The sequence below is a fragment of the Geotrypetes seraphini genome, chromosome 7 (genome assembly GCF_902459505.1).
Source record: "Geotrypetes seraphini chromosome 7, aGeoSer1.1, whole genome shotgun sequence".
Taxonomy (NCBI): Eukaryota; Metazoa; Chordata; class Amphibia; order Gymnophiona; family Dermophiidae; genus Geotrypetes; species Geotrypetes seraphini.
The window spans coordinates 87,306,706-87,334,026 of NC_047090.1; the positions used below are offsets into that span (position 1 = coordinate 87,306,706).

Consider the following 27,321-nt stretch of genomic DNA (forward strand, 5'->3'; position numbering starts at 1 on the left):
GAAGAAACGAGATGCAAATAGAATAAATAGGTTTATGTACATATTGCTTCATCAACAGACTTTTCAAACAACACAAAACTGCTTAGGCCAGTCCTCAAGACATGCTTAGTCAGTCAGATTTTTCAGGATATCCACAATGAATTTACATGAGATAAATTTGCATGCAATGAAGGGAGACCATGCAAATTTATCTCGCTCATATGCATTGTAGGGATGCTGAACACTTGACTGGCTGGTTGTGCTCTGAGGACTGGGTTGAGAACCACAGCCTTAGGCACATGTATGTTGACAAGATGTCAGCATAGGAATTCCCAACCCCGTCCTAGCCACAGTTTTCAGGATATCCCATAATGAATATGGATGAGATCTGCATAAAATGGAGACAGTGTATGAAAATTTATCTCGTGCTTATTCATTGTGGATATCTTGAAAACCAGACTGGGTTGGTATGTCTCGAGGACAGGGTTCAGAACTCCTGTGCCAACAATGCACAAACCCCAGAGGTGTAAAGCGAAATGGTAGTGTGGGACTTGAACTTATATCTCATAGCCTCTTCTTACTCATATTTTATTATTCTAAAACCCACAGACATTAAAAGTGCAAGTATCTAATAAGTCATTAAGACAATTCAGTCAGTAAATGGTTATCTCTGCCGTCATCTACAGCCAGTAACTAACAGCTAGAAAATGTTATTGTGGCAAGGATCTTTCTTCGATACTCATGGCGGCAAGATATTTATAACACAAGTACAATGGTAGGTAAGATATGAAATACCCTTAAAGGTCCACCTAAATGGTAAAGGTTAAGGCCACAGTCATTTCAGGTAGAACTGTGATAAACATGTTTCTATGCAAATGTATAAGAGCTAAGTAACTCCAAAGAAATAACATTACTTTAACTCAGCTATGGAAAATCCACCTATTGTTGTAAACTTTAACAGAGAAAAGAGACCGACAAGAACTTGTTAAACAAATACAGTAAACCTCTGCTGCTGGTCTCTCTTTACATACTCTTGTAGCAGTTATTAATTCAGTCTTAAGTGAAAACAGTTGTTGCATCATATTAATGTTTCACAGTGGACTGAGCATCTCTCTCGGTTTCAAAATTAGCATTCACAAAGGAATTCTTCACTTTGGGCTGGACAATTTCGACACCGTTGCTTTCCTGGCTCTTGTTCTGCTCTTGGTAATGTCTTTCTGCCTCTTCTGACATTTTATTCTCCTCTTCCTCTTCTTCCTCCTAAAAAGATCAAAAGTAGTATAGGCTAGTTCAAAAATATATATAAAGCAGATTTGAAGATTGCCTTTGCAGTCTCAGTTCTGCTCTTCCTCAGTTCACTCCAAGACTGTCAAATTAGAACTTAGCCAAAGTAAGGAAGGAGTCAACCCCAACACTAAACCACCACAGAAACACTGCAGCTGGGACCAGCAGGTGCTCAAATTCAATAGCGTCTACTCCAGGGACAGCCAGATATCCTCCCAACACCTTATAAATGTAACTTTATAAAGAGAAAGGTATATTCAGGAAGCTTAGGTAAACAATATCATAATGGTTTCAACCTAGCCAACTAATAGACATGAAGTTAGATAAAATCTCTTTAACCCATACTGTGAAACAATGACTGACTGCAACAGTGCAGCTACTCAAGATGTACAGTAGGATCCATTTCAGAACAGACTAAGATACCAGACTTCCTCAAATATCTTAATCCTAACATTCATGGTAGGATATCTATGCCATTAAAAAAGGTCTTCCTTCAAAACAGGTACAGTGTTCCCCTGGTCGTTCGCGGTCCCGGTAATTCGCGGTATTTTCCGACCGCGAACCGCCAACAAGGAGAGGGCAGCGGGAGAGGCATGAGAGAGCAGCCGGAGAGTGCAGGAAATCACTCGCAATATGCTCCGACCGCCTCTTCCTGCACTAAGTCGGGCCTTATCCAATTAGGAGCTGCTTTGACACGCAGCAAGTGAAAGTTGAAACAAAAAAAAAAAAAAAAAAAGACTACATACCTCCTTCTTCATCCTGTAATACTCATCAATAGCATACTGGTACTTGGGAGTACTTATACCCAGAAAAGAGGCAATCCTTTCACCAAGAAAATCACACACTGAAAAAAATAATGAAAACATTGTAACATATATAGTAACATAGTAAATGACAACAGATAAAGACCAATACACAGAAAAAAGTAGGGGTGGACCAATGGCCTTCCATTGCAAACACAAAAAAGGACTCCAGAGAGCAAAGAATAAAATCTATTTATTGCTGTTCAAATGTCTAAAAAAAAAAAAAAAGGGGAGGGGATAACTTCTGAGTACATCTAAGCACATTTCTTTAGGAGCATTTTGTTTGGACTTTCATTGGTTTCCCCCTTTTTTTGACATTTGGACAGCAATAAAGAAGTTAAAGTATTAGATCTTGCACTGAATAATATAGTGAGGAAGGAATAGGCTAGTGGTTAGAACCAATGTTCCCTCTAAGCTGAGCGCATGAGCGATTGCTCACTATTTTCAGTGGCGTCGCTCATACGTTTTCTCGTGTCGCTCAATCGAGGGCGGGCGGAGGTGAGAGGAAGCGGCGGCGGTCTGCCCTGCTCGCCTTAGTGTATTTTAAGTTGAAAGATGCAGCGGCGGCTCCTCTCAAGATCCCCGACTGCATCGGACTTCCGACGCAGGTGGGGATTTGTGAGAGGAGCCGCTGCCACATCTTCAGTGGCGTACCAGGGGGGGGGGGGTCGGTCTGCCCCGGGTGCAGCCTTGGGGGGGGGGGTGCACAGCTGGCCAGGTCCGGATCTGGCCGGGTGTGCACCCCCCTCTAAGGCTGCTGTCGGAGAGGAAGTTCGGGCCAGCCAATCGCTGCCTGGCTGGGCGGAACTTCCTCTCCGACGGCAGAATTGACGTCGGGGGAATGCTGGTCGGCCCAACGGTGGGAAGCAGAGAGAGCTTGGGGCAGCCGCAGCGGTGGCTTTGGGGCCTGTTTCCCCCAAAGGTGGCAGCAGTGGCTTTGTGGAGGGAAGGGAGAGAGAAAGAAAGAAAGAAAGGGGTTGCCAAAAAATGATAGGCCCCGGGTGTTACATATGCTAGGTACGCCACTGTATGTAAAGATACCAGAAAGCTGGTGAAGCAAAAACTTTAAGTAAATTGTTATTCTTTTAAGTTTTGAGTATTTAACCCTCCCACAATCTCACGGGCACTTGTCCTCCGCGCCTGCTCATAAATTTGTGGAGTATATAACTTGTCGCTCATGCATATTTTTTTTTGCACACACCTCATCAATCCTTAGAGGGAATATTGGTTAGAACCCCTGCCTCAGCAAAGTTGTAGGTTCAATCCTTATGCTGCTCCTTGTGACCCTGGGCAAGTCACTTAGGCCCAGATTCTCAAAACTTTAATGCCATTGTTAAACTGTTTTCTGACAGTTTAGCCTGCAGGCATTTTAGCAAGGTTTCTAGCAGTCTCCAACACTGACATGCAAATGGGCTCTTCAACACTGAGATGAACACTCCGGTTAATTATTAACAATTGCCAAGCCATTTTCTAAGAGTGGCATCAGCTTTTGGCAACAAAAATCAGCTACTGGTCCAGGGGTGCCGATACAGTAACAACACTGTTTATAACCCCGGCATGGCAGTGCCAGAGACTGCTAGAAAGCCAACAACCCCCCCTTCCAAAGCAACAGGAGAGATGCCGATTCTCTCCCGCCACAAACACTCCTCTTGCAGCGGCGAGAAATTCCCACTCTCTCCTGCCACAAACAACACCCCTCTGCAGCGGGAGAGATGCCCACTCTCTCCCACCACAAACAACACCCCCCTGCAGCGGCGACCCCCCTCCCCCAGCAGCGGGAGAGATGCCCATTATCTCCCGCTGCTACACAACAGCCCCCTGCCTCTGAATTAATTGGCTGACCAGAGGGATGCCTACTCTCTGTGGCCAGCTGACCTGCCTCTTCATAATGGGCCTTCCCCTCCTCGGTGCATCTTGGAATGCACCGGGGAGGGGCCTAAGGTTCTGATTGGCCTAGGAAGGGCCTTAAACAATCTGGGCCAATCAGCCTCAGACCCCTCCCCGGATGCACCAGGAAGGAGCCTAAGGCTCTGATTGGCCTGGAACCTAAGGCCCCTCCTATGGGGTGTCCGGGCCAATCAGAGCTTTTGGGAGGGGGCCTTATACAACCTGGACCAATCAGAGCCCCAGGCCCCTTCCGGTGCATCCCAGGATGCACTGGGGAGGGGGGGTAGGCTCATTTTGAAGAGGCAGGCCAGCTGGCCACAGGAGTAGGCATCCTTCCGGTCATCCAACTAATTCAAGGTAAGGGGGAGAAGGGTCAGAGGCAGGTGGGTGTTGTGTGGCAGCGGGAGAAAATGGGCATCTCTCCCGCTGCAGGGTGAGGGTCGCTTGGCAGAAGGAAAGTGGGCATCTCTCCCGCTGCTGGGGGAGGAGGTTCGCTGCTGCAGGGGGGGAGTTTATGGTGGGAGAGTGGGCATCTCTCCCGCTGCTGGGGAGGGGAGGATTCGCTTAGCAGCGGGAGAGATTTTTAGTTGTGTGGTTTTTTCTTTTTGCGTTTATTCTGCGCATGTGTCCATACTATCACCATATGCAAATTTAGCGAGTCTTCACTACTCTCCGCAACCTCATTTGCATGAGCATTTTTTTTTAGAATGACTCGCTTTTTTTAATTCGATAGCACCCCTTCATTTTTTAATGCGTTTTTTAAAGAATCTAGGCCTTAATCCTCCGTTGCTCCAGGTACCACAGTTAGATTGTGAGCCTGCCAGGTCAGATAGGGAGAAATACTTGAGTACTTGAATATAAACTGCTTTGAATAGAAACAGTATATAAGAAATGTAGATCCAAGATGGCCGCGGATGCAAGTCGCTAAAGCAGGTCGCCGAACAGACGCCAAGTTGACGATTTCTGAGCTCTTCTTTGAGCTTTAATCTGTTCTTTAACATGCCGAAAAGAAGGGGAAAGAGCACTGGTGGGGCCTCCCTGCGCTCCGGAACACCTACCTCCGGAAATATTGAAGCGCTGTTTCGGCGATTCCAGGGCACCATGACGACGTCGGGAGATTTGCGGTTAGAGACACCTTATGTGAACGGAACAGAGGTGTCTCATCGAAGTTTTGAGACCACGTTGAGTCCCGACGTAAGACCTCCTCCTATGCACCCCCGTGCAACCAGCTCCCCAGGGGTCGAGAGCCTACCGGAAGTCGGGATGGGCTCTCCCCCGGAGGCTGCGCGGAGCAGTGTTGAGGAAGCCGTTTCAGGCTCACAAGCTCTGCAGGAGAGCCTGAATACGGACGGGGTTGCAGTAACAACTGAATCTGGACCTACTCTGGCGGAGGGAAGTGGAGGAGAGCGGTCGACTGGTGAGCAAAAACTTTTGATTACTCATTTACAATTTCCTATTATAGTCAAGCCCCAAGAAGTTACTCTAGATGCCTTGTGGGACTTGGTGGCTAATATAGTAAAAACAACTAATATTCAACAAGTGCAAGTGGAGGGGAAAATGAAAGACCAAGAAAAAGAAATTTCCTCAATAAAACAAGACATTGCTGACTCTAATATATCTTTGGATAGTATCAAAAGTGAATTAAAATCTTCCAAACAGCTTCAAGAGACTTTAATTAAGGACAATGTAAATTTGAGAAGGAAGATTGAGTCATTTGAAAATTTTTCAAGAGCCAACAATATCAGATTGATTAATTTTCCACGAATTAAAACCATCACTCCGCGTGAGATGTTAAAACGATACCCGACGGAAATATTAGATGCTCCTGAGGGTTCATTACCTCCATTTACACAGGTGTACTATCTTCCCAAGAAAAATCAAATTCAGCAACAGGAAGAAAGCCAAGGACCAATGGGTGTATCGGCATTATTGGAATTATCAGATAGAGAAATGGCTACTCCCGCAACATTAGTGGCAACTTTAGCTCTAACAATGGACAAGAATTGGATTTTGAGACTTTTCTTTAAAAATAGAGCGAAAGAATTTATGGGACTTAAAATACAAATGTTTCCAGACTTAGCTAGAGACACACAAAGGCGAAGAAAAGAGTTTCTTATGTTAAAACCGGGAATCATAGCTCTTGGAGCAACATTTTTCCTACGATATCCTTGTAAATGCGTTATACAATATAATTCTCAAAAATATGTTTTCTTTGAGCCTTACCAGCTGACATCCTTCATATCTCTTTCTCGGCTCGAGAAGGAAAAGAAAGAAGGAGTATAGAAATATAGAAAAATAGATGTCCTCACTAGCTGACTAGCATTATTTTCCTTAATAATAATTTCTTGTTTCTCTCCGTTCATAATAACATTTTGGATCCTATGTGGACTTGAGCTGAATTAAGTTTAATTAAGTATCTTTGAATTTATAATATTATTATGATTTTTTTTCTTGACTTAACAGCTTTCTGTACAAGTAAATCTTGAATTGTATTTTTGAAAATTGAATAAAGAAATAATAAAAAAAAAATAAAATAAAATAAGAAATGTACATAAATTAATAAAGTTATTTATTTATTTTTTTTTTATTAGGGCTGCACATTTAATGCGATTAACACATTAATGTTTAACGTGCACTAAAAATTTTAATGCATGTTAACACGTCTCCTGTTCCCTCCCTCCAACCTTACAAACACTGCTGGCAGTTCCAGCAATTATGCTGGCTGGCTAGCCAGTTTTAGAGATTCTCTCTCTATACCAGTCCCAATTACATGAGAACAGGAAGTTGAAGTAACTGCTGGCAGTGTATGGAAGGTCAGAGGGAAGGAGGAGGAGAGAGATACCCAACTGCGAGAGGAAGGAGAGAAATACCTGACCATGGAGGGGGAGGAGGAAAAGGATTCAGGAGCACAGAAAAATTTGTCAAAGAAGGAGAGGGAACAGAAAGAGTTGGGGACAGGTGAGGGATTGTTTGAGAGGGCCAGATGCTGGAAATAGGGGATGGAAAAAACAAGGGAGATGGTGACAGAGGAGGGAAGGATAGAAATGGTGATCACGGAGTGGTGGAGAAAAGGAGGATGCCCAGGGAAGAAGAAGGAGGAGATGATGGTGCCCTTGAAGGGAAGGGAACTAGACAGATTTGAAAATGAGGAAGGATGATTGTGAAAGATACATATAGGGCAGGAAGTGAAGAGAAAAAGAATAAGAGTGAATAGACAGGAGGCCCTGGAAATAGAGTTCAGAGCACAGGGAAGCAGAACCAGAGAAGTGGAACGAGATGATCAGAAAGAAAGCCATCAGAGAACAAAAGATAAGACAAGGAAGGATTAGGTTATTATTTCAACAGCATCCTTATGGATGGGTTATGCACCCCAACTACGAGTTACTTGCAGAAAACATCAAATCATTTTCTTCTCTTAGCCCCTTTGTCTCTCTGAGCAGAGCCTCCTCTCCTGAATCCCTACCAAAACAAGTGAGAACCCCTAGGAGAGGAAATGCAAACAAGGAAACTCCCTGATCCAGATAAGGTTGATCTGCTCTTCAATAGTAAACAAGTTAATAAACAGCTATCCAACAGAGCAATAAATAACGGTGAAGAAAACCACCACCTACCTGTGTGCAACCGACATTAACACTTGTACAGCTCATAGCAAAACAAAATGCACCGATATCCATCTTGGCACTAATATGCCAGCAATTGAAGGACTCTTTTTCTTGGCTGCCTTGAGCCAAGAAAAAGCCACTGAATACTTTTCTTAGCCTACAAGTCAACACAGGCGTAACAGACATCTGACAGGGCAAGGTGTAAGGATTTGTATGCTGTTCTACAAGAAAGTGGATTATTGAAGTAAGAACCTAATCCTTCCTTCCTTCCTGTGCAAACAACATATGATTCCTTATAGATGGGACATACCAGAGCAATCCCCCTTGAGTCTAGGACAGGACAGATGAACCTGCGCCCAGCACAGAGGATCTGAAAGCCCTCTCTGTTTGTGTGGTCACGTCCTCTCTGTAAAATTTTGTAAAGGTATGGAGAGTAGACCATGTGGCTGCCCTACAAATTTCATGGGTGACACTGCTTTAGATTGCCTAGGAAGAAGCCGTATTTCTGATAGAGTTTTCGCAGCAACTGGAGACTGCTTGCTATAGCCAATGTACGCCAAGGAAATAGCAATGTGGATTCATCGGGAAATAAAAGATATAGAGGTTGGTCTTCCCAAAAGGCTAGAAATGATCAAGACAAATAGGCAATCTGACACACGGAACTCATTTGTCACCTCAAGATGACGAAGAACTACTCTCCTGACATCCAGCAACCTCAATCTTCTGTCCTGTTTCTTCTTGCCTATGTGCTGAAAGGCAGAAAGCCGCACTTCCTGACTGACATGGAACACCAAAACCACCTTCGGCAGAAAGGAAAGCACAGCGCAAGAACACTTCCACCTCTGTGAATCTAAGGAAAGGCTCTCTGCAAGATAACGCCTGTAGATCTGCCACCCTTCTAACCGAAGTGATCATGACCATGAAGATCCATGATAGCCTCCTCCAACAGCAGTTCATATGGTGCTTTAGCGAGGGTCCATAATACAGTGTTGAGATTTCACACAGGGACTGGCTGCCTTAACTAGAGGGTGGAGCCAGAGAACTCCCTTTAAGAACTGGAAACATCTGGATGAGAGGCTAAAGACTTGCTATCCACTCAAGCTCTAACATGAAAGACCAGCTTTTGGAACCTTCAGAGATCCTGCTGCCAGAACCATCCTGCAGAAATAACAGAACCTCGGAAATTGGAGCCCATAAAGCACAGTTACTTACCGTAACAGGTGTTATCCAGGGACAGCAGGCAGATATTCTTAACACATGGGTGACGTCACCAACGGAGCCCTCGGTACGGACCTTTTTAACTAGAAGTTTCTAGTTGGCTGCACCGCGCGTGCGCGAGTGCCTTCCCGCCCGACGGAGGAGTGCGTGGTCCCCAGTTAGGATAAGCCAGCTAAGAAGCCAACCCGGGGAGGTGGGTGGGACATAAGAATATCTGCCTGCTGTCCCTGGATAACACCTGTTACGGTAAGTAACTGTGCTTTATCCCAAAACAAGCAGGCAGCATATTCTTAACACATGGGTGACCTCCAAGCTAACAAAGAGGGAGGGGGGATGGATGGCCATCATGAAAATAAATTCTGTAACACCGATTGGCCGAAGTGACCATCCCGTCTGGAAAAGGCATCCAGACAGTAGTGAGTAGTGAACGTGTGAACTGAGGACCAAGTGGCAGCCTTGCAGATTTCCTCGATGGGCGTGGAACGGAGGAAAGCTACAGAAGCAGCCATAGCTCGGACTCTGTGGGCCGTGACAGCACCTTCCAGTGAGAGACCGGCCCGAGCATAGCAAAATGCAATACAGGCAGCAAGCCAATTTGAAAGTGTCCGTTTGGAGACAGGACGACCCAAACGGTTGGGATCGAAAGACAAAAATAGCTGAGGGGATGTATGGTGAGCTCTGGTACGTTCAAGGTAGTAAGCAAGGGCACGCTTACAGTCCAGCGTGTGCAACGCCTGTTCTCCAGGGTGCGAGTGAGGCTTAGGGAAGAAGACGGGCAGCACAATGGACTGGTTGAGGTGAAAAGCCGAGACCACCTTGGGAAGGAATTTAGGGTGGGTACGCAGAACAACCTTGTCATGGTGAAAAACAGTGAACGGTGGGTCGGCAACCAGTGCATGCAGTTCGCTAACCCTCCTGGCAGAGGTGATGGCAATTAGGAAAAGCACCTTCCAGGTAAGGAGCCTGAGCGAAGTTGTGGCAAGAGGCTCAAATGGAGGTTTCATGAGTGCTGAGAGAACCACATTCAGGTCCCAGACGACAGGAGGAGGCTTGAGAGGCGGTTTGATATTGAAGAGCCCTCTCATAAATCTGGAAACCAGAGGATGAGCCGTGAGGGGTTTTCCGAGAATAGGCTCATGAAACGCAGTGATGGCACTGAGGTGGACTCTGATGGAGGTAGTTTTGAGGCCAGCATTGGACAGCGAGAGCAAATATTCCAATACAGTTTCCACCGCTAAGGAGGTGGGTTCCTGATGATGCCGGAGACACCACGAGGAGAATCTGGTCCATTTCTGATGGTAACATTGGAGGGTGGCCGGTTTCCTGGAGGCGTCCAAGATGAGGCGGACCGGCTGAGATAGATTCTCTGGAGAGGTCAGCCCGAGAGAAACCAAGCTGTCAGGTGGAGCGAAGACAGATTGGGATGTAGTAGAGACTGATGCCGCTGCGTAAGTAGAGTAGGAAACACAGGAAGAGGAATGGGCTCCCTGGAGCTGAGTTGGAGCAGGAGGGAGAACCAGTGTTGGCGAGGCCACCGAGGGGCGATGAGAATCATGGTGGCGTTGTCCTTGCGGAGTTTGGACAAGGTCCGCAACATCAGAGGAAGTGGAGGGAAGGCATACAGGAACCGATCCCTCCAATCGAGCAGGAATGCATCCGGGGCCAGACGGTGAGGAGAGAAGAGTCTGGAACAGAAGAGGGGCAGTTGATGATTGTGAGGTGCTGCAAAGAGGTCCACCTGCGGAGTGCCCCATCGAGCAAAGATGGAGAGCAGAGTCGGAGGGTCCAACGTCCACTCGTGAGGTTGAAGGATGCGGCTGAGATTGTCGGCCAGGGAGTTCTGTTCGCCCTGGATATAGACCGCCCTGAGAAAGAGATTGCGGTCCGTGGCCCAGGTCCAGATGCGCAGAGCCTCCAAACAAAGGGGGCGAGATCCGGTGCCGCCTTGCTTGTTTATGTAGTACATGGCGACTTGATTGTCTGTGCACAGGAGGAGGACTTGAGGACAGAGGAGATGTTGGAAAGCCTTGAGGGCGTAGAACATGGCTCTGAGTTCCAGGAAATTGATGTGATGACGACGCTCCTGTGGGGTCCAAAGTCCCTGGGTGCGTAGATCTCCTAGGTGAGCTCCCCACGCATAGGGGGACGCATCCGTGGTGATGATCATAGAGTGAGGGGGTAGATGAAAAAGTAGACCCCTGGAAAGATTTGAGGAGTTCAACCACCATTGGAGAGATTGCTGAAGAGATGATGTCACAGAGATGGGATGAGAAAGAAGATCCGTAGTCTGTGACCATTGGTTGGCGAGAGTCCACTGAGGCGTGCGAAGGTGGAGACGTGCCAGAGGAAGGACATGCACCGTCGAGGCCATGTGACCCAGGAGGACCATCATCTGTCGGGCAGGAATGGAGGGATGCATGAGCACCTGACGACAGAGGTGGAGCAGGGTCCGCTGACGATCGGAGGGGAGAAAAGCCCTCATTAGTGTGGTGTCCAGAACTGCTCCAATGAATTGAAGTCGCTGGGTGGGAAGCAGATGCGACTTGGGGTAGTTGATCTCGAACCCCAGGAGGTGGAGGAGAGAGATGGTGTGATGAGTAGCCTGTAGCACAAGTTGAGATGAAGGAGCTTTCACCAACCAATCGTCCAAGTAGGGGAACACCTGGAGGTTGTGAGACCTGAGGAAGGCCGCTACCACTATAAGGCACTTGGTGAAGACCCTGGGTGAGGAAGCGAGGCCGAACGGTAGCACCTTGTACTGATAGTGGTGGTGCAGCACCTGGAACCGCAGGTAGCGGCGAGAATTTTGATTGATGGAGATGTGAGTGTAGGCCTCTTTGAGGTCCAGGGAACATAGCCAGTCGTGTTGAGAAAGAAGAGGGTAGAGCGTGGCAAGGGAGAGCATTCTGAACTTCTCCTTGACCAGACACTTGTTGAGGTCCCTGAGATCGAGAATGGGACGGAGGTCTCCCATCTTTTTGGGTACCAGGAAGTAGCGGGAGTAGAATCCCTGACCCCTTTGATCTGGAGGTACTTCTTCGATGGCATTGAGAAGGAGGAGGGATTGAACCTCCCTCAGGAGGAGGGGGGTTTGAGATGAGTGTGAAGCAGACTCTACGGGAGGGTTGTCCGATGGAAGAGTCTGGAAGTTGAGAGAGTAGCCGTGGCGGATGATGTTGAGGACCCACTGGTCCGATGTGATGACTTCCCAACGGCTGGAGAATATGGTGAGACGACCTCCGATTGGTTGTGGAAGAGGTAGCGAGGGTGGATGACTGGCTATGCCCTGGAGAGAAGAGTCAAAAGGGCTGGGATTGCTTAGCAGGCTGGAGAGGCTTGGAGGGTTGAGTGGCCTGAGAACGAGCCTGGGCATGATGCTGCTGTTGACGGGGCCGCCGAGGTTGTTGAGGAGGCGGATTGAGTGGCCTGGCTGAGAACCTGCGCTGATAAGATGACTGAGGTCGATAAGGTCGGGCAGGCGGAGCCTTCTTTTTTGGTTTGATCAGGGTGTCCCACCTTGTTTCATGGGCGGAGAGTTTCTGGGTGGTGGAATCCAGTGACTCTCCAAAAAGTTCATCCCCGAGACAGGGGGCATTGGCTAGACGATCCTGGTGGTTGATGTCCAGGTCGGAGACTCTCAGCCAGGCCAAGCGGCGCATGGCTACGGCCATGGCAGAGGCACGGGAGGTGAGCTCGAATGAGTCGTATATCGAGCGGACCATAAACTTGCGCAACTGAAGAAGGCCAGAGATGTGCTGCTGGAACAGTGGGACCTTGCGCTCCGGCAGGTACTTTTGGAGGGCAGACAGTTGTTGGACCAAATGTTTCATATAGAAAGAAAAATGGAAGGAATAGTTGTTCGCCCTGTTGGCCAGCATGGCATTCTGGTAGAGCCTCTTGCCAAACTTGTCCATGGTCTTACCCTCTCTGCCAGGAGGGGTAGAGGCATAGACACTGGAGCCCTGAGTCTTTTTCAAGGTGGATTCAACAAGAAGGGACTCATGGGGCAATTGAGACTTGTCGAACCCTGGGATAGGGATGACTCGATAGAGGTTGTCCAGTTTACGGGGGGCCCCCGGTACCGTAAGGGGATTCTCCCAGTTTTTGTAAAAAGTCTCCCGTAGGATGTCATGCACGGGAAGCTTGAGGAACTCTTTAGGAGGTTGTTCGAAATCTAAAGCCTCCAGGAAGGCTTGAGACTTCTTTGAGTCAGATTCTAAAGGAAGGGACAGGGCTGCAGACATCTCCCTCAGAAATTTAGAAAATGAGGACTGCTCCGGTTTGGAGGTGGCATCGGGTGCCGACAGGTCCTCATCAGATGAGGAGGGATCCTCCTCGGTACCGAGAGGGGATTCCTCCCATAAGTCAGGGTCCCGGACCTCTGGTGCATGTCGAGACACCGGGGTGGAAGGTGCGGTATGGCGGGTCTTGGATAAAGATTTCCCAGAACGCACCGAAACGGTACCAGGAGAGGAAGACCGGCGTCGATCCCGGTCCCGGGAAGAATGACGCACTGCTTGGTGCCGAGGAGGATCCGATGTGGTATGAGAGTGAACCACTGGATGGGTATGAAGCTGCTCGGCCGAAAGAATCGGCATGGAGGTGTCGATAGGTACCGAAGGGGTGGATACCGGGGGTTCGGTACGGGGCTCGGGCCGGTCTGGTACCGGAAGGAGCGGTGCCAGGATAGTGGGCAACAGGTGCTCGAGTTGTTGCTGTAACTGTTCCTGGAGTTGAACTTTTAAGATGGCCGAGATACGGTCATCTAGGGGTGGCATCGGAACCGCTTTCTTTTTCTTCGGTTCCTTAGATGCCGCTCCACGCCCCGGCGATGAGGAGGCCGATGACGAGGCACTCACCGAGATCGGGGCGGAGCGCTTGCGGGACCGGTGCGATGCCGGCAAGGTCGGTGTCGCCACCGTAGTTGGAGGGCGCTCGAGGGAAGAGGAAGGCTTCTTAGCCGGCTTACCTGGCGCCAGAGACGCCGATGTGGGGTCGGGCGGTGTCGAAGTAGACGGTGCCAATTTCTGTGGTACCGCTGTCGATGTCGAGGAGTCCATCGCCGACCCGGTGCCGAAGAGAAGAGTTTGTTGAATTCTTCGGTTTTTAAGGGTTCTCTTTTGAAGAGTGGCACAGCGGGTGCAAGAGTCCGCCCGATGCTCCGGACCCAAACACTGCAAACACCAATTGTGTGGGTCAGTAATGGAGATCGGGCGTGCACACCGCTGGCACTTTTTAAAACCGACCTGCGGGGGCATGAAGGGGAAAAACAGCCTCCGCAAAATCGAACCCCAAGGCCTGTATAATGGCAACAGGCCCCGCCGGGGCAAAATCGAAAAAAGGGGAAAAAAAAGCAAAGTTTTTTTTTTTTTTTTTTACAAAGCAAAGGAAAAAGAAACCCGAAGGCAAAAGAAGAAAAAATATGGGAAAAAGCGCGAGCGGGAAGGCAAAAAAGTGGTTTCAACGGCCGTTGAAAAAACACACGCGTCTTCTTCGCTCCGCGGAAACGAAGAAACTGGGGACCACGCACTCCTCCGTCGGGCGGGAAGGCACTCGCGCACGCGCGGTGCGGCCAACTAGAAACTTCTAGTTAAAAAGGTCCGTACCGAGGGCTCCGTCGGTGACGTCACCCATGTGTTAAGAATATGCTGCCTGCTTGTCCTGGGATAAAGGGTCTAACTGTTTCTCCTTACACCAGTACTAAAATAATATTCACACTTTTGCTTAGGCTGCTACAGCCATAGGTTTCTTTGATTGTATTGATAACCATATCCAAATAGCCTGTTATTGCTAAGGCTGCAGGCTCAATAGCCATGCTGGTAAGTCCAAAACATTCTAGATTCTCTAGGACTATGGGCCCCTGTAACAAAGATCCTGGTGCAGTGGTAGTCTGAGACAACTGTCCTACTGCAACTGGATTAGATCCATGTACCAAGGATGATGCGGCCAATCCAGGGCCACAAGGATTACCGATCCCCAATAGGCCATTATCCTGTGAAGAATCCTGCCTTTCATCAGCCACGGATGGAACACATACAATAGCCCCATCAATGTCCATGGTTGTATTAAAGTGTCTATGTCATCGCTTCCGGGTTCAGAACGTCGACTGAAGAAGCAAAGGGCTTTTCAGTTGTCCACTGAAGCCATGAGATGGAAAGTAGACTGCCCCCAGCGTTTCACAATGTAGTTGAATGTTCTCTGGGACAGGATCATTCCTCTGGATTCAGGATCTGCTGGCTGAAGTAGTCAGCTTGGACATTGTCCAGTCCTGCTACATAAGCTGCTGTGAAGGTCTGTAGATGGGCTTCCGCCCAGCGAAACAGTAATAAGCCTCTACCTTCAGTGGAGCACTCTTGGGTCATCCTCATCTGTTGACATACACCACAACTGTGGTATTGTTTGAAAAGACCCTGACTGCTTTGCCTTGCAGCCTTACTTGAAAGAACCACAGAGCTAACTGAATGGCTTTCAACTCCAATCTGTGAGGGTAAAGATTTAAGGTAAAAACTGCAATTTTGGAAGTGCAGGGAGCTTTTGAAAAACAAAAGATCACTAAAAATTCAAGATGGCCACTGTTAAGAAATTCATGTCAAAATCATAATATTTTCCGCCTTTAGCAAAGTACAAAAATGGCAATTTTAGGATTTTTCAGGTGGGAGAACACAAGGGGACATGCAGAAACCTCTAAAACTGTGAAATTCAGACCCCTCTCAATCCACCTCACAGGCTGTGACAGCCTTACTGTGACATGTGCTGCAGCCGCCTCAGCTCTCTTACAGTAGTTGGAATCAGATTCTTTGACGCTGATCTTCAGGCTGCCATTCAGACACTGTGCCTGACCGTACCTCCACCCCTGCGGACTGACGGCCGTGCTAAGGGAAAGGGTGGAGGCGAAAATGCAGCTGGCGCCATGCGAGACACCGCTGAGCCTCCAAAGGACACCTAACAGACTGCACTTGAGCCCCTGCAAAACAGGTGAGGAAACAGCAGGGACTTCCCTGAGCTCCAAAGAAACATATGCAGGTTGGCTAACAAGTACCACCAGGGATCAGCCTGTCGGCTGCAGACCGGAGTCTGCATGTTGTCTACACAGGCAAAGTTGAAGAAACGCTCCGGGCACAAAGAAAACCCTGAGAAGGGGCAAAAAAAAAAAAAAAAAATACTGAAGAAAATAAGAAAAAACGAAGAGCAGAACAGAAACACTCCTTCAGGCTCACGTGCAGAAAGGAAAATAACTACAGGTGGCAGGTGCAGATAGCTCGCGGCTACTGGGATATAACCTACTTGTCTAGGATGTTTCACCTATTGCACTGGAATAGGATTTTAGAGGTGGGGAACCCTTGGGACAACCTCAAAAATCCTTACCCCATCTTCTACAAAGCCACATGGTAACGGTGCCGAAGCCCATAGAGTTTAAAGGGCTTTGGAGCTGTTGCCGCGCGGCAGCCGCTAGCATGGCTTTGTAGAAGAGGGGATTAGTTTTGCTAAAATTAGACCCACCCCAATTTTCCCATAGACAGTGATGAGCTGTACACACAGACCTGCCATGTGCTGTGCCTGCATCAGCTTCTCACTGCAGCTGGAAATAGAGAAGGGAATTTCTGCTTCAGACAAGCAAAGGATGACTCCAGCAACTTGTCTCTTCAAGCTGCCTTTTATTCAGGTTCCAAAAACTTTTAAAACTGTTTCAGTTTACTAAAGAAATGTTATTCTCATGACAGAAAACAGATAAAGACTGTTAGAAGTACTTTAAAATCAACAAGATAATCTTCCAGTGCCCATATGGGCAAATTTATAGTTTTCAGGTTGTCCAAAATTATTTGCTGTAGAACAATTGTTAATACCTGAAAGAGTGGATGTAGCTGCTCTCAGCATATAAAACCACACATAGGGGCCCCAAGTTAGCGTAGTCTGCAATAAGAAACAAGTTAAGTATTAGATCTTGCACTGAATAATTTAGTGTATATACCCAGTGAAGTAAGCAAAGGAAGCAGATATCAGATAATGACATTTAATTTATTCAAAACACTGAAGCAACATCTGACAACATTTCTCTAAGGAAAGGGTGGTAAAGACAAAAATAGTAAAACAATTCGGGGAAATGTGGGAGATGTACAAACTGGTGATAGAAAAGCAAGGGATCAACTAGGGTCTGGAGCAGGACAGGATAATCCTTCTACACCCCAACAGCCACGAATCCCAAAATACATAGGAGTAAAGACCTTCACCACTGATGATGGGGTGGGGTGGGGGGGAAATGAAGTTCTCTTCCCTAATAAGGTGAGGCTACTTTTCTCAAAATATATTTCAACCCACTGCCCCCCCTTCAATCCCCCAACCACATCCCTACCAGCCTCCCAAACTCAATCCACATCTTCACTGTGTTCTCTCTCTTTTCTCACCATCTCCAACCCTGCTTTTTCTTTCAGGCTGATTTCAGCAAAAGATCATGGCCCCTAGAAGCCAGCAGTAGCAGAACCACAACCCAGGTGATTAGGATGTGCATAGGATGACTTCAGAAACAGTTGAGTGGCCCTTCGTGGGGAGGGGACCTCAAGTAGATTTCCAAACTTCTCCAGTGCCTTTAAATCGTGAGGACGCCCGATACCTCCTATCTTCTGCATCAAACCCAGCATCTTTGCACAACCCTGCATACTAATCCAGTAGCGCCAGCCCAAATTCCATCAGCAATCCCCCACCACTTAGACATTCTACAGCTCGTTGGGCTCTAGAGTTTTCTCTTTACCCAACAACTTCACCAACCTAATAGTTATGCAAAAACACACTGCAATCCTCACCATCATGTACTCCCCCATCCCAGTCATATCAGGCCAGAGGAAATATGGAGGACGTGAAACACCTTTTCCACACCAGACCCCACACACGCTGACCAAGCTACCTCAAGTCTATCCCACTCTCTCCCCCTACCCCCACTCTAACTATAACCTTAATATAGCCCTCATAAATGCAAGATCTGTAAACAACGACAACTCCTCCTAGAGAACAAATGGGACATCCTCCTCATAACTGAAACTTGGCTCAAAGATAATGAAGGGGTTGCACTGGGTATGCTATGTCCCCCCTGGATACCAAGCACTAGCATGCTCCCAACCTGATAAAAGATGAGGAGACGCCATCATAAAATCTGACCTCACTCCAAAATTAATAGACTCCATCACCTTAAACGCACTAGAATGCCCGATTTTTTCTACAGGCCATAACAAGGACCTCAACTTTGCCCTGATATACAGAGTGCCTCTCTCTCCTATGTCCACTCTGGAAGACCTCCTACCCTTCCTAAATAAATGAGCTATCACCCACATATTATCCTAGGGGATTTCACCTTTGCAGAATATCCTAATGTGGGTCAAATCCCCAACAGACTTCATCATGACACTATCAGACCTCAGTCTCCAATAAATAATCCTTTCACCCACCCACTCAGTGGGCCACATACTTGATCTGATCTTACAAAATGGCTACCTCTTCTGCCAAGCCACCCCTCACTGCATCATTAATGAAGTACCTTGGACCGACCACTACTTAATCACATTTAGCTATACCACAAAACAAAAAACAACCTACAAATGCAAAGGAAGATATTCAACAATCACAATGCTGATCTAAACAGCCTCTCCTCAGACACTGACAAATTAACAAATAAAACAGAACTTAACCCAGACTCTTTCAATTATGCTGCCACTGTCAAAATGATCAAATATCGCCCCCCCCCCCACCCTCCCTCCCCTTGGTACACCATCCACTTATGAACCAAAAAAAGAGAATTAAGAAAAGCTGAAAGAAAATGGTGCAAAACCAAATAACCAGAAGACAAGAAAAAATGGAAAGAACTGCCTGAAATTTACAAACAGTCCATCCTTGAAGCAAAAACTCCCAGTAACTTAAAAAAAAAAGCCACCAACAGATCGAAAAACATATTTACACTGACTAAGATTATTCACATTGTCCCAAGAAGATCAAAAAAACAATCTCTTCCTTCTTCAAACACAAAATCGACCAGATCTGCTCTAACCTGGATTCTACTGCACAGTAAAACACCACCTCCTCAAAATACTCCCCACATCTACAAAAGTCCAAAAACTGAGATAGAAACCCTAACCTGTTTCGGCATCATCTCCCTGGAAGACCTCCTCGATATAATAAACTCAATTCGACCTTCGAACTCTATCTTGGATCCCTGCCCATCACACCTCTTTCTCTCGGTCAAAGATTCCTTTGCAAAGTCAATTCTCCTACTCATCAACACTTCACTACAAACAGGATTAGTGCCAGAAATCTGAAAATCAGACCAATCTTAAAAAAATATATATCCATAGACCCGAACATACACAGCAACTTCAGGCCAGTCTCCAACCTACCATTCATATCCACAATATTAGAAAAAGCAACATTAACCCAGCTATAAGCATTCATTGACAAACAGAAGTATCAACCTACCTTCCAATCAGGCTTCAGAAAATTCCACAGCCTCCTTGACATCATAGGCAACTACTGGAAACTATTAGACAAAGGAAATTATGTCCTACTTGACCTCAGTGCAGCCTTTGACACCATCAACTATTCCTTCCTTCTCACCCGACTTGCAGAGATCAGTATCCACAACACAGCATTGCGCTAGTTCCAGTCCTTTCTGAGTCAAAGATCCCAAACCGTATTACTTGGGACCAGCCTATCCAAACCAAAACCAATCAAATATGGAGTACCACAGGGATCCCTATGATCGCCTCTACTTTTCAACCTTTACATCAGACCGATCCTAGATATAGCCCAAAAATACCAAATAAATATTCACTTCTTCACTGGTGACATTCAGTTATACCTACCACTAGGTGCAAACTGCCCAGAGCAGTAATAATAATAATAATAATTTTATTTCTTATATACCGCCAAAGCCATAGCAGTTCGAGGTGGTTTACAACGAAGAAGGGCTGGACAATCAGCGAAAATGATACAAAGGTACAATCAGAGAAAATAGGTGCCAGAGAAAATTGGTGCCAGAGAAAATTGGTATAAACAGAGAAAAAAGGAACAATCAGCGAACTGTGGTACAATTGGCGAAAAAATGGTACAGTCAGCGAAAATAGGTACAATCAGGGCAAAATGGCACAGGGAAGAAGGTCAAGACAATCTGCGTAAAGGATCAATCCGAGAATGTAGGTATAACAACAGGGGGTGCAAACAGCAGATGAAGAAGCGGTTTAATGGGAAGCAGTTTAATGGAAGGCAGGACAGGTGAGATAGAAGGGGCCACGGGCAGGGGTCTTAGGGTGTGAATCGGGTGAATAGATAAGTTTTTAGTAGTTTCCTGAATTTAGGTAGGATGAAGTGCGAGAGATGATGTGGGCCAGCCAGTTATTGAGCTGACCTGCTTGGAAGGCAAGAGTTCTATTTAGATATCTTTTGTAGCGGCAGGCCTTTAGGATAGCTAAACAGGTGGGTTCTACATGTGAGTTTGGATGGGCGGTTTAGGATGAAATGGGATACCAAGTAAAGGGGGGCCGAGCCAAGAATGGATTTGAAACAGAAACAGGCGAACTTAAATTGCATTCTTGCTTCCAGGGGTAGCCAGTGAAGTTTGTGGTAGTAGGGAGTTAGGTGTTCCCATTTTTTTAGTCCAAAGATCAGTCGGATTGCCATGTTTTGGATGATTCGCAATCTTTTTCAAAGATCCCAGGTAGATGATGTTGCAGTAATCGAGTAGACTTAAGATGGAGGACTGCACAAGTAGGCGGAATGAGGGAGCGTCGAAGTACTTTCTGATGGATCTTAGCTTCCATAAGGCGGCGAAGCATTTTTTGACCAGAAGGTCGGTGTGAGCTTCGAAGGTGAGGTTGCGGTCGAGAGTCACTCCAAGAATTTTTAAGGAGTTTGTTATGGGAAAGACTTGGCCATTCAGGGAGATTGAGGTGTCTTTGATTTTGTCGTTTGGACTCGCCAGGAAGAATTTGGTTTTGTCTGAGTTGAGTACTCTTCACAACTGCCTATCTGAAATCAAAACTTGGATAACCTTACACAAACGCCAACTGAATGTCTCAAAAACAGAACTACTTTGGATCAGGAAAGAAAAATGTACATACAACCCTCTTGAACTGGGAATTGACTTACCTGACTGCAAAAGACCAAGTACAGAGCCTGGGGATTATTCTCGACTCTATCACTCTCCAACCATATCTCATATGTGGTCTCCTCATCATTTTATTACCTTCACCAGTTACAAAAGATAAGGAACTACTTCACCGAACAAGATTTCACTCAGCTACTCTACGCTTTTGTCCTTACTTGCTTGGATTACTAAAATGCACTATTCAATGGATTAACAGCAAAAAACATTAAACAACTTCAGCAGGTTCAAAATGCAGCATCTAGCTATTAAAGAACATGAAGACCTATGACCCTGTTGATGTCGACCCACTGGTTACCCATAATCAAACACTGCATTTTCAATGGCCTAGTGCTAGCATATAAATCCTTTTTGATACGCTTTACTGCTGTTGGCTTTTTTGGCGAACTTGACACACACAGGCATCCCGTCGATATTCTTCATTTTTTTGTGGCTTTTTTTAGCCCCCCTATTTTACCATGGACCCCTGATGAAGGTTTGTCCGAAACACGGACCGTGTCAGGTCCCTTTATTGGTAAAAGGGTTTTATATATTGTGTTCTTGTCATATTAAAATTTGCCTGCATCTTGTACACAGTCTGCAGTTTTGTTTTGTTTGCTTCTAGCATATAAATCTTTCCATAACATGGTGCCCAGCTACTTCTCACACAAACTTCCACCCTACACTCCCAAGAGACATCTATGCTCCCAAGATGAAATACAACTAGAAATACCCCCAGGCCATGCCCTCCAGCTCCAAACTGCCTGAAAAAGATCTTATTCCCATTTCCTACCAAAACTTTAGAATAATCTACCCCCTCTAGAATAACCTTTAGAATAATCTACCCCTTCTAAATTTTAAGAAAGCTATAAAATCCTACCTCTTTGCCTAACATATCTGTTAGATTGCACATCATAATAGTTAATGTCATGTTTTCCAAATCTAGTTCAACTGCTACGGAATTTTGTGTGTGGTGCAGTGGATAGATCTACAGCCTTAGCACCCTGGGGTTGTGGGTTCAAACCCCGCACTGCTCATTGTGACCCTGGGCAAGTCACTCAGTCCTCCATAGCCCCAGATACGTTAGACAGATTGTGAGCCCACCGGGACAGACAGGGAAAATACTCGAGTACCTGATTGTAAAACCGCTTAGATAAACATTGATAGGCGGTATATAAAAACCTAATAAATTATCTTCTGTTATATGTATTATCTTCTGTGAAATTGAAGTATCATAATCCTTTACTGTTCCTGTAACTTACCCTTATCCTGAAATGTAATTCTACTGGAACTGCCCAGATAATTTCTATATTGTAATCCGCCTAGAACCGCAAGGCACAGGCGGAATAGAAATCCGTAATGTAATGTAATGTAATGTAAAAACCTAATAAACTTGAAACTTGTGTTAGATTGTACAACCAGATAGATTCTACACATTGCATACCCTGATTGTAAAGCCAAGACACTATGCACTACTGAATGGCATCCCTATGTACTATTATTGTAACCCTATGAGTGTAAACTGTAATCCTATGTAATGTAATACAGTAACACTGTGAATGTTAACCCATTCTGAGCTCTCTGGGGAGGACAGGATATAAATCTAAATAAATAAAATTCTAAATTCAAGCACAATGCTAGTACAGTGGCATGCAGATGCTGTGGGGCCAGTATAAAGTTCCTACATGTGGCAATCTTTCCCCTTCTGAGCAACCTGTAAAAGGTGGAACTTATGTGTCAAAAAGGCCCATCCTGTCCACCCCATGGTAATCCATCCACTTTTAGTAAGTATGCACAAAAATTCCCATGTGAAATGTGACACCCACCTTTCCAAGTCTACCTAACAATTCAAAGAGTTACAACAGCTGCTACTACACAAGTCACCCCTATTATTTTGTAGTTATTATATGCAATAACTAGGCTTATTGCTAAACAGGCAGTAAAAGATCAACACCTGAAAAAAATCAGGATGAAAGGATGAGGCCAGTTGCCTATAGCACTAAACAGCCATACTTAGAATACCTAAGAGCCACATGCAACTCAGGAAACACCAGTTGCACCAGTAAACTGGGACAGCTAGATAAACCTTATTGTCTTTATTTGCTATCATATACAATGTTTCTTTGATCTTAAGAAAGAATATTAAATCACATGTGTCCTCATATTCTAGTCATGTCACAAATGTATTCCAAAGCTGCAATGCTCCAGATATGACCAAGCAGTTCCTGAGCACTTAAAAAAAAAAAAAAAGATACATTTTCTCAAATCAAATGCAAATAGCTGACCTATGAGCCCCCTCAAGAGGTAGAGACCATCAGCCAGCATTCTCATAGGACCAGTCATTTGCTTAAAAAATAAAAAAAGTGTGAGGTGGGATAAGTACCAACTAAAACATAGCTGTAACTACAGAACCAGAGAGCAAATCCATTCATTAAGTGCCCACAATACTTCAGGAATTTTGCTGAAAAGAAACACATTTGTTCAAAACATACTGGGTCAACGGCAGGCAAGATCTCTCGCTTTTCCTGTTCCTCCTCTTCATCTGTGCTGTATTCCTCCATGGTTTCCCCACTTGCAAAATGAATGATCCTCCTGGGAACTTTCTTAACCTTCCCTACAATCCCCAGTTCCACATTCTCAAATCCTTTGGCGCCATATGACTGCAACTGTAATATTAAGCAGAGTATTTAAAGCAGGCAAAGAACTGTTAACCACACTAACATTGCCTAAAAGTGAGGCACAAAGGGAGGAAAGGGTTTGATTCACTTTTCAGCAGGGCTGTGGAGTTGGATTCAGTCAGAGATGGAGAGTCAAAGTCAGAAACAAGGTGGAGTCTGAGTAAGTAAAAATCTACTGACTCCAGATTCAAAATAAAAATTTACATTATAATATTATAATAAAATGTATAATTTTTTACTTAGATATATCTTTTGTCCTGGATCTAAGTACTGTACTGGTAAATATAAGTTATATTCACCAGCACTATTTAAAGCCTAATATCAGTAGAAATCAGAAACAGAGGCTTTAGAGTCAAAGGTTTGGTGTACTGATGCCACAGCCCTGCTTTTAGTCTCCTTACCTCTTGAATGGCTCTGTCAAATTCAGTGCACCCTAAAGGACACTGCAGATAGGGAAAAAGCAGGGAAGCATTTCTGTTCAGTCAGTGGTATGATGCTTTCTAAGAAGTAATGTATATACTCGTGTATAAGTCGAGAAGGTTTAGCTTCAAAATCCCATCAATAAACCCACTTCATCTTCTCTAGGAGTCATGCTGATCGGTGCCATAGTACTCTTGCTAATGCTAACTTTATGGGAGTACAGAAAATAGACAGACTATGCTGAAGTTGCTTGAGAAGATACAACTAGTACCATACATGTCCCTTCTGCAGAAGAACTCTTAATTCAGGGTGAGCTTGTATAGTATTAAAATTAAAAAGAAGAGGTTTGGAGAGGTGCACAAGTAAATCTGGGGAGTGATAAAAATAACTAGTAGAAATTGTTTAAAATCTTAACTATTCAGAGTGGTCGAAAATTTGTGCCGAGCATGTACACACTGAAAGGGCACAATTATCAGGATACAGCTAAAAGCCAATTGACTGGCTGATAGCTGAAGCAGCAGGTTGAAAGAGAAAGTTTAGCCGAGACAATGTGTAAAGAGTAGGCGAGTGAAATTCCAATTGCTTTTTTGGTAAAAGAAAAGCATGTGTGTGTATAGGAAGGTTGAGTGATTTCTAAACACATATTTTGACTTGGTGGACTTACCAAAGTTTACAGTCACAAATTTATCCGTGAGGGATATGTGTATCAGTCAGCTGCTTGCTGCTGGTGAAGATTGGCCCTTGAAAGGTACGCGGGAGGAAAAGTTTGGGAATCCCCAGCAGCTACCTCATAGATGTGCTGCCACTGGGAAGGGCCTGGGCCCACCCAAGCATGCTCTTGGCTACACCAATGCTTTTAAGTACATATGTCTATTTTGTCACTCCCTCTGTAGTTTCCTACCCCAACTGTCCTGTTTGTCTGTCTGATTAGATTGTAAGCTCTGTCCAAGCAGAGATTGTCTCTTCATGGTTAATGCGTCTGGCAGTAGAAATGATAAGTAGTAGTACATACTACTCATAATTCTCACAAACTGAAATCTAATGATTTAGTTGTTTCCTTTTGGCTTAAATCTGTTCCGACTGTTGAAATCTGTGAAACTATGGACTATGGGACAGGAGCTGAGTTTGCAAAAGGCAAGAGAGATACTGAAAGGGAGGGTGAGAAAATGGGAACAATGTTGGACCCAAAAGTGGAGGGAGGGGAGGGAGAGAGCGTGAACAATGTGGGACCTACCTTCGATTTATACATGGTCACAGCATTGTTGGCCATTTTTAATCCTAAACTTGCCCCCAACTTTTACACAAGTACATGCGATATTTCTGTATTTGTTAGTGTATTGTTTGTGATCAGACTGTAGGTGTTAAGTTTGTAATGCACCTAGAATTGTAAATACAGGTAGGATATAACTGTGTTATATTAAATGACAAGGGAGATGATGGAACAATAGAGGTAGTTGTGTGTGCCAGGGTGGAGGGGATGAAAGAGGGCTCGTAAGCATGTACAACCAATCTGTTTCCCTCAAATGATAACTATGCATGTCACAGGTCAAATGAATCTCATCCAGAAGATGCAAGAACATAAGCAAAGACATTTAAACATAGCAGAAAATACTTAAGAGTATCTGTAAAACGCTTTGGGTGAATCTCTTCATGAAAATGTGGTTAATAAATCAAATAATTAACACATAAATAAATGATGGTACATAAAGATCATCATGATCCATCTAGTCCACCTAATATGGTAAATACAGCTCTACCTGCCTCCCCATACAGGTTTCATCATTGTACGCCTTAGTTTGGGCTTGTACCTGTCACTCCATGCAGGTTACATCCTTCTACACCAGACATGGGCAACTCCGGTCCTTGAGGGTTGGAATCCAATCGGGTTTCAGGATTTCCCCAATGAATATGCATGAGATCTATTTGCATGCACTGCTTTCAATGTTTATTCATTGGGGAAAACCTGAAAACCCGACTGGATTTGGCCCTCAAGGAGGGACTTTGGGGACCCCTGATCTATGCAATGGTATGAAAGCACAGTTGCTAACCAGGAAACAAACTATCACAAACCACTCTGCTATTCATTAACCAACAGCTTATATGTACATCCTTTATTGTTGCTGTCACTTCCTCATTTCTACTCTTTCTTTACTGGCTAAGCTCCTCAACAGTTGGAATGGAAAAACAATAAAACACATATGTACTGTAATCACAAACTTCAAAGCATTAACATAATTACATTGACAAGAAAGAAATACAAATACCTAAAACTTTCCAATGCTTTCTTAGCAGGTCTGACTCTAGTATTAGTCCTTTCAATCTGTGTTGTTTCTGTTCTAGTGGTTACAACACTGGGCTGACAATGTAGGAAGCCAGGTTCAAATCCCCCTGCTGTAATCTTGGGTAAATCAGTAAACCCTCTGCCGCCTCGGCCAAAATTAGATTGCAAAGTCAGGGGACAGGGAAATACCCAACTCACCTGAATGTAACTCACCTTGTGCTAGTACTAAAAAAGTGTGAGCTAATTGCAAAATAATAATAAACACATTTTAATTAGAAATTGAGACATCTCCTTTCCGCTAAAAGAAAAAGATATTGGCTAAAAAGAAATTAAAGACCTGGATTTTAATACAGATTATGTATTTTTTAAAATCTTTTAAAAAAATAAATATCATAAATAGTTGTACTCTAGTGAGTTTAACAGTTATTACACCTTGGCAATTGTTACCAGAGAGGTGGACTATTATGATCAACAAATCAAATCATTCTTCACGCTCTCGTAAATCTGGTGACATTCAGTCTTCGGTGGGCACCCCACATGAGATTACCATCGGGGGTTCAAAGAACTGCTATTTTGAGTGGCTGCAGGTCTTTGCTTAGCAATCATGAAATCATGAGCTCCGACAACAACTGAACGAGTGCTACCTGCAGGGAGTGGCAGATACAGTCTAGTCGCCTTATTCGGCAGATTAGATGTCATTATTTACTATGTGCAGTCAGGTTTTCACTCAGGAGCTCTGGTCCAGACCATTACATACTTTATATAAATTTAAAAGAAAACGTATCCAGAACTCCTGGGAGCCGCCTCCTCCAACCTTTAACACGCCCAGACCCAGGGAATGCACACGAGAACTGGGATAATACAAGGCGAGCTGCCTGACTCCAGCCTACCTTCTCCACATCCATAGCAGCGAGATGGCCCAAAGCAGTATAATAGACAGCAACAACCCACAGACCTCCCTCCATCCCAGGAACACGAATCGCCGGAAGTTATCTCACACAAATAAATGGACACAGCCTGATCCCGGAAGAATTCAAGCATGCGTTCC

General features: G+C 45.2%; 1 protein-coding gene across 1 annotated transcript; it reads right to left on the reverse strand.

Annotated features, from left to right (window-relative positions):
* Positions 1–14: 14 nt before the first annotated feature.
* On the reverse strand, positions 15–27,321 carry FAM177A1 (family with sequence similarity 177 member A1). The gene is made up of 5 exons (XM_033952258.1): positions 27,164–27,321; positions 23,387–23,560; positions 16,618–16,684; positions 2,010–2,107; positions 15–1,239 (listed from the first exon to the last, which is right to left on the reverse strand). Exons 1-5 carry the CDS (start codon positions 27,236–27,238, stop codon positions 1,063–1,065), a joined length of 591 nt encoding a protein of 196 aa, XP_033808149.1. The 5' UTR covers positions 27,239–27,321; the 3' UTR covers positions 15–1,062.

What these genes read in the sequence shown, in the direction of transcription:
- FAM177A1 (XM_033952258.1), bottom strand. Translation starts at nt 27,238, where the DNA reads ATGGAGGGAGGTCTGTGGGTTGTTGCTGTCTATTATACTGCTTTGGGC. An exon ending in AGCTACATCCACTCTTTCAG is followed by an intron (nt 2,108 to 16,617) that starts GTATTAACAATT and finishes TATTTTTTTCAG; the next exon opens with TGTGTGATTTTCTTGGTGAA. An exon ending in ATTACAGGATGAAGAAGGAG is followed by an intron (nt 1,240 to 2,009) that starts GTATGTAGTCTT and finishes TGATCTTTTTAG; the next exon opens with GAGGAAGAAGAGGAAGAGGA.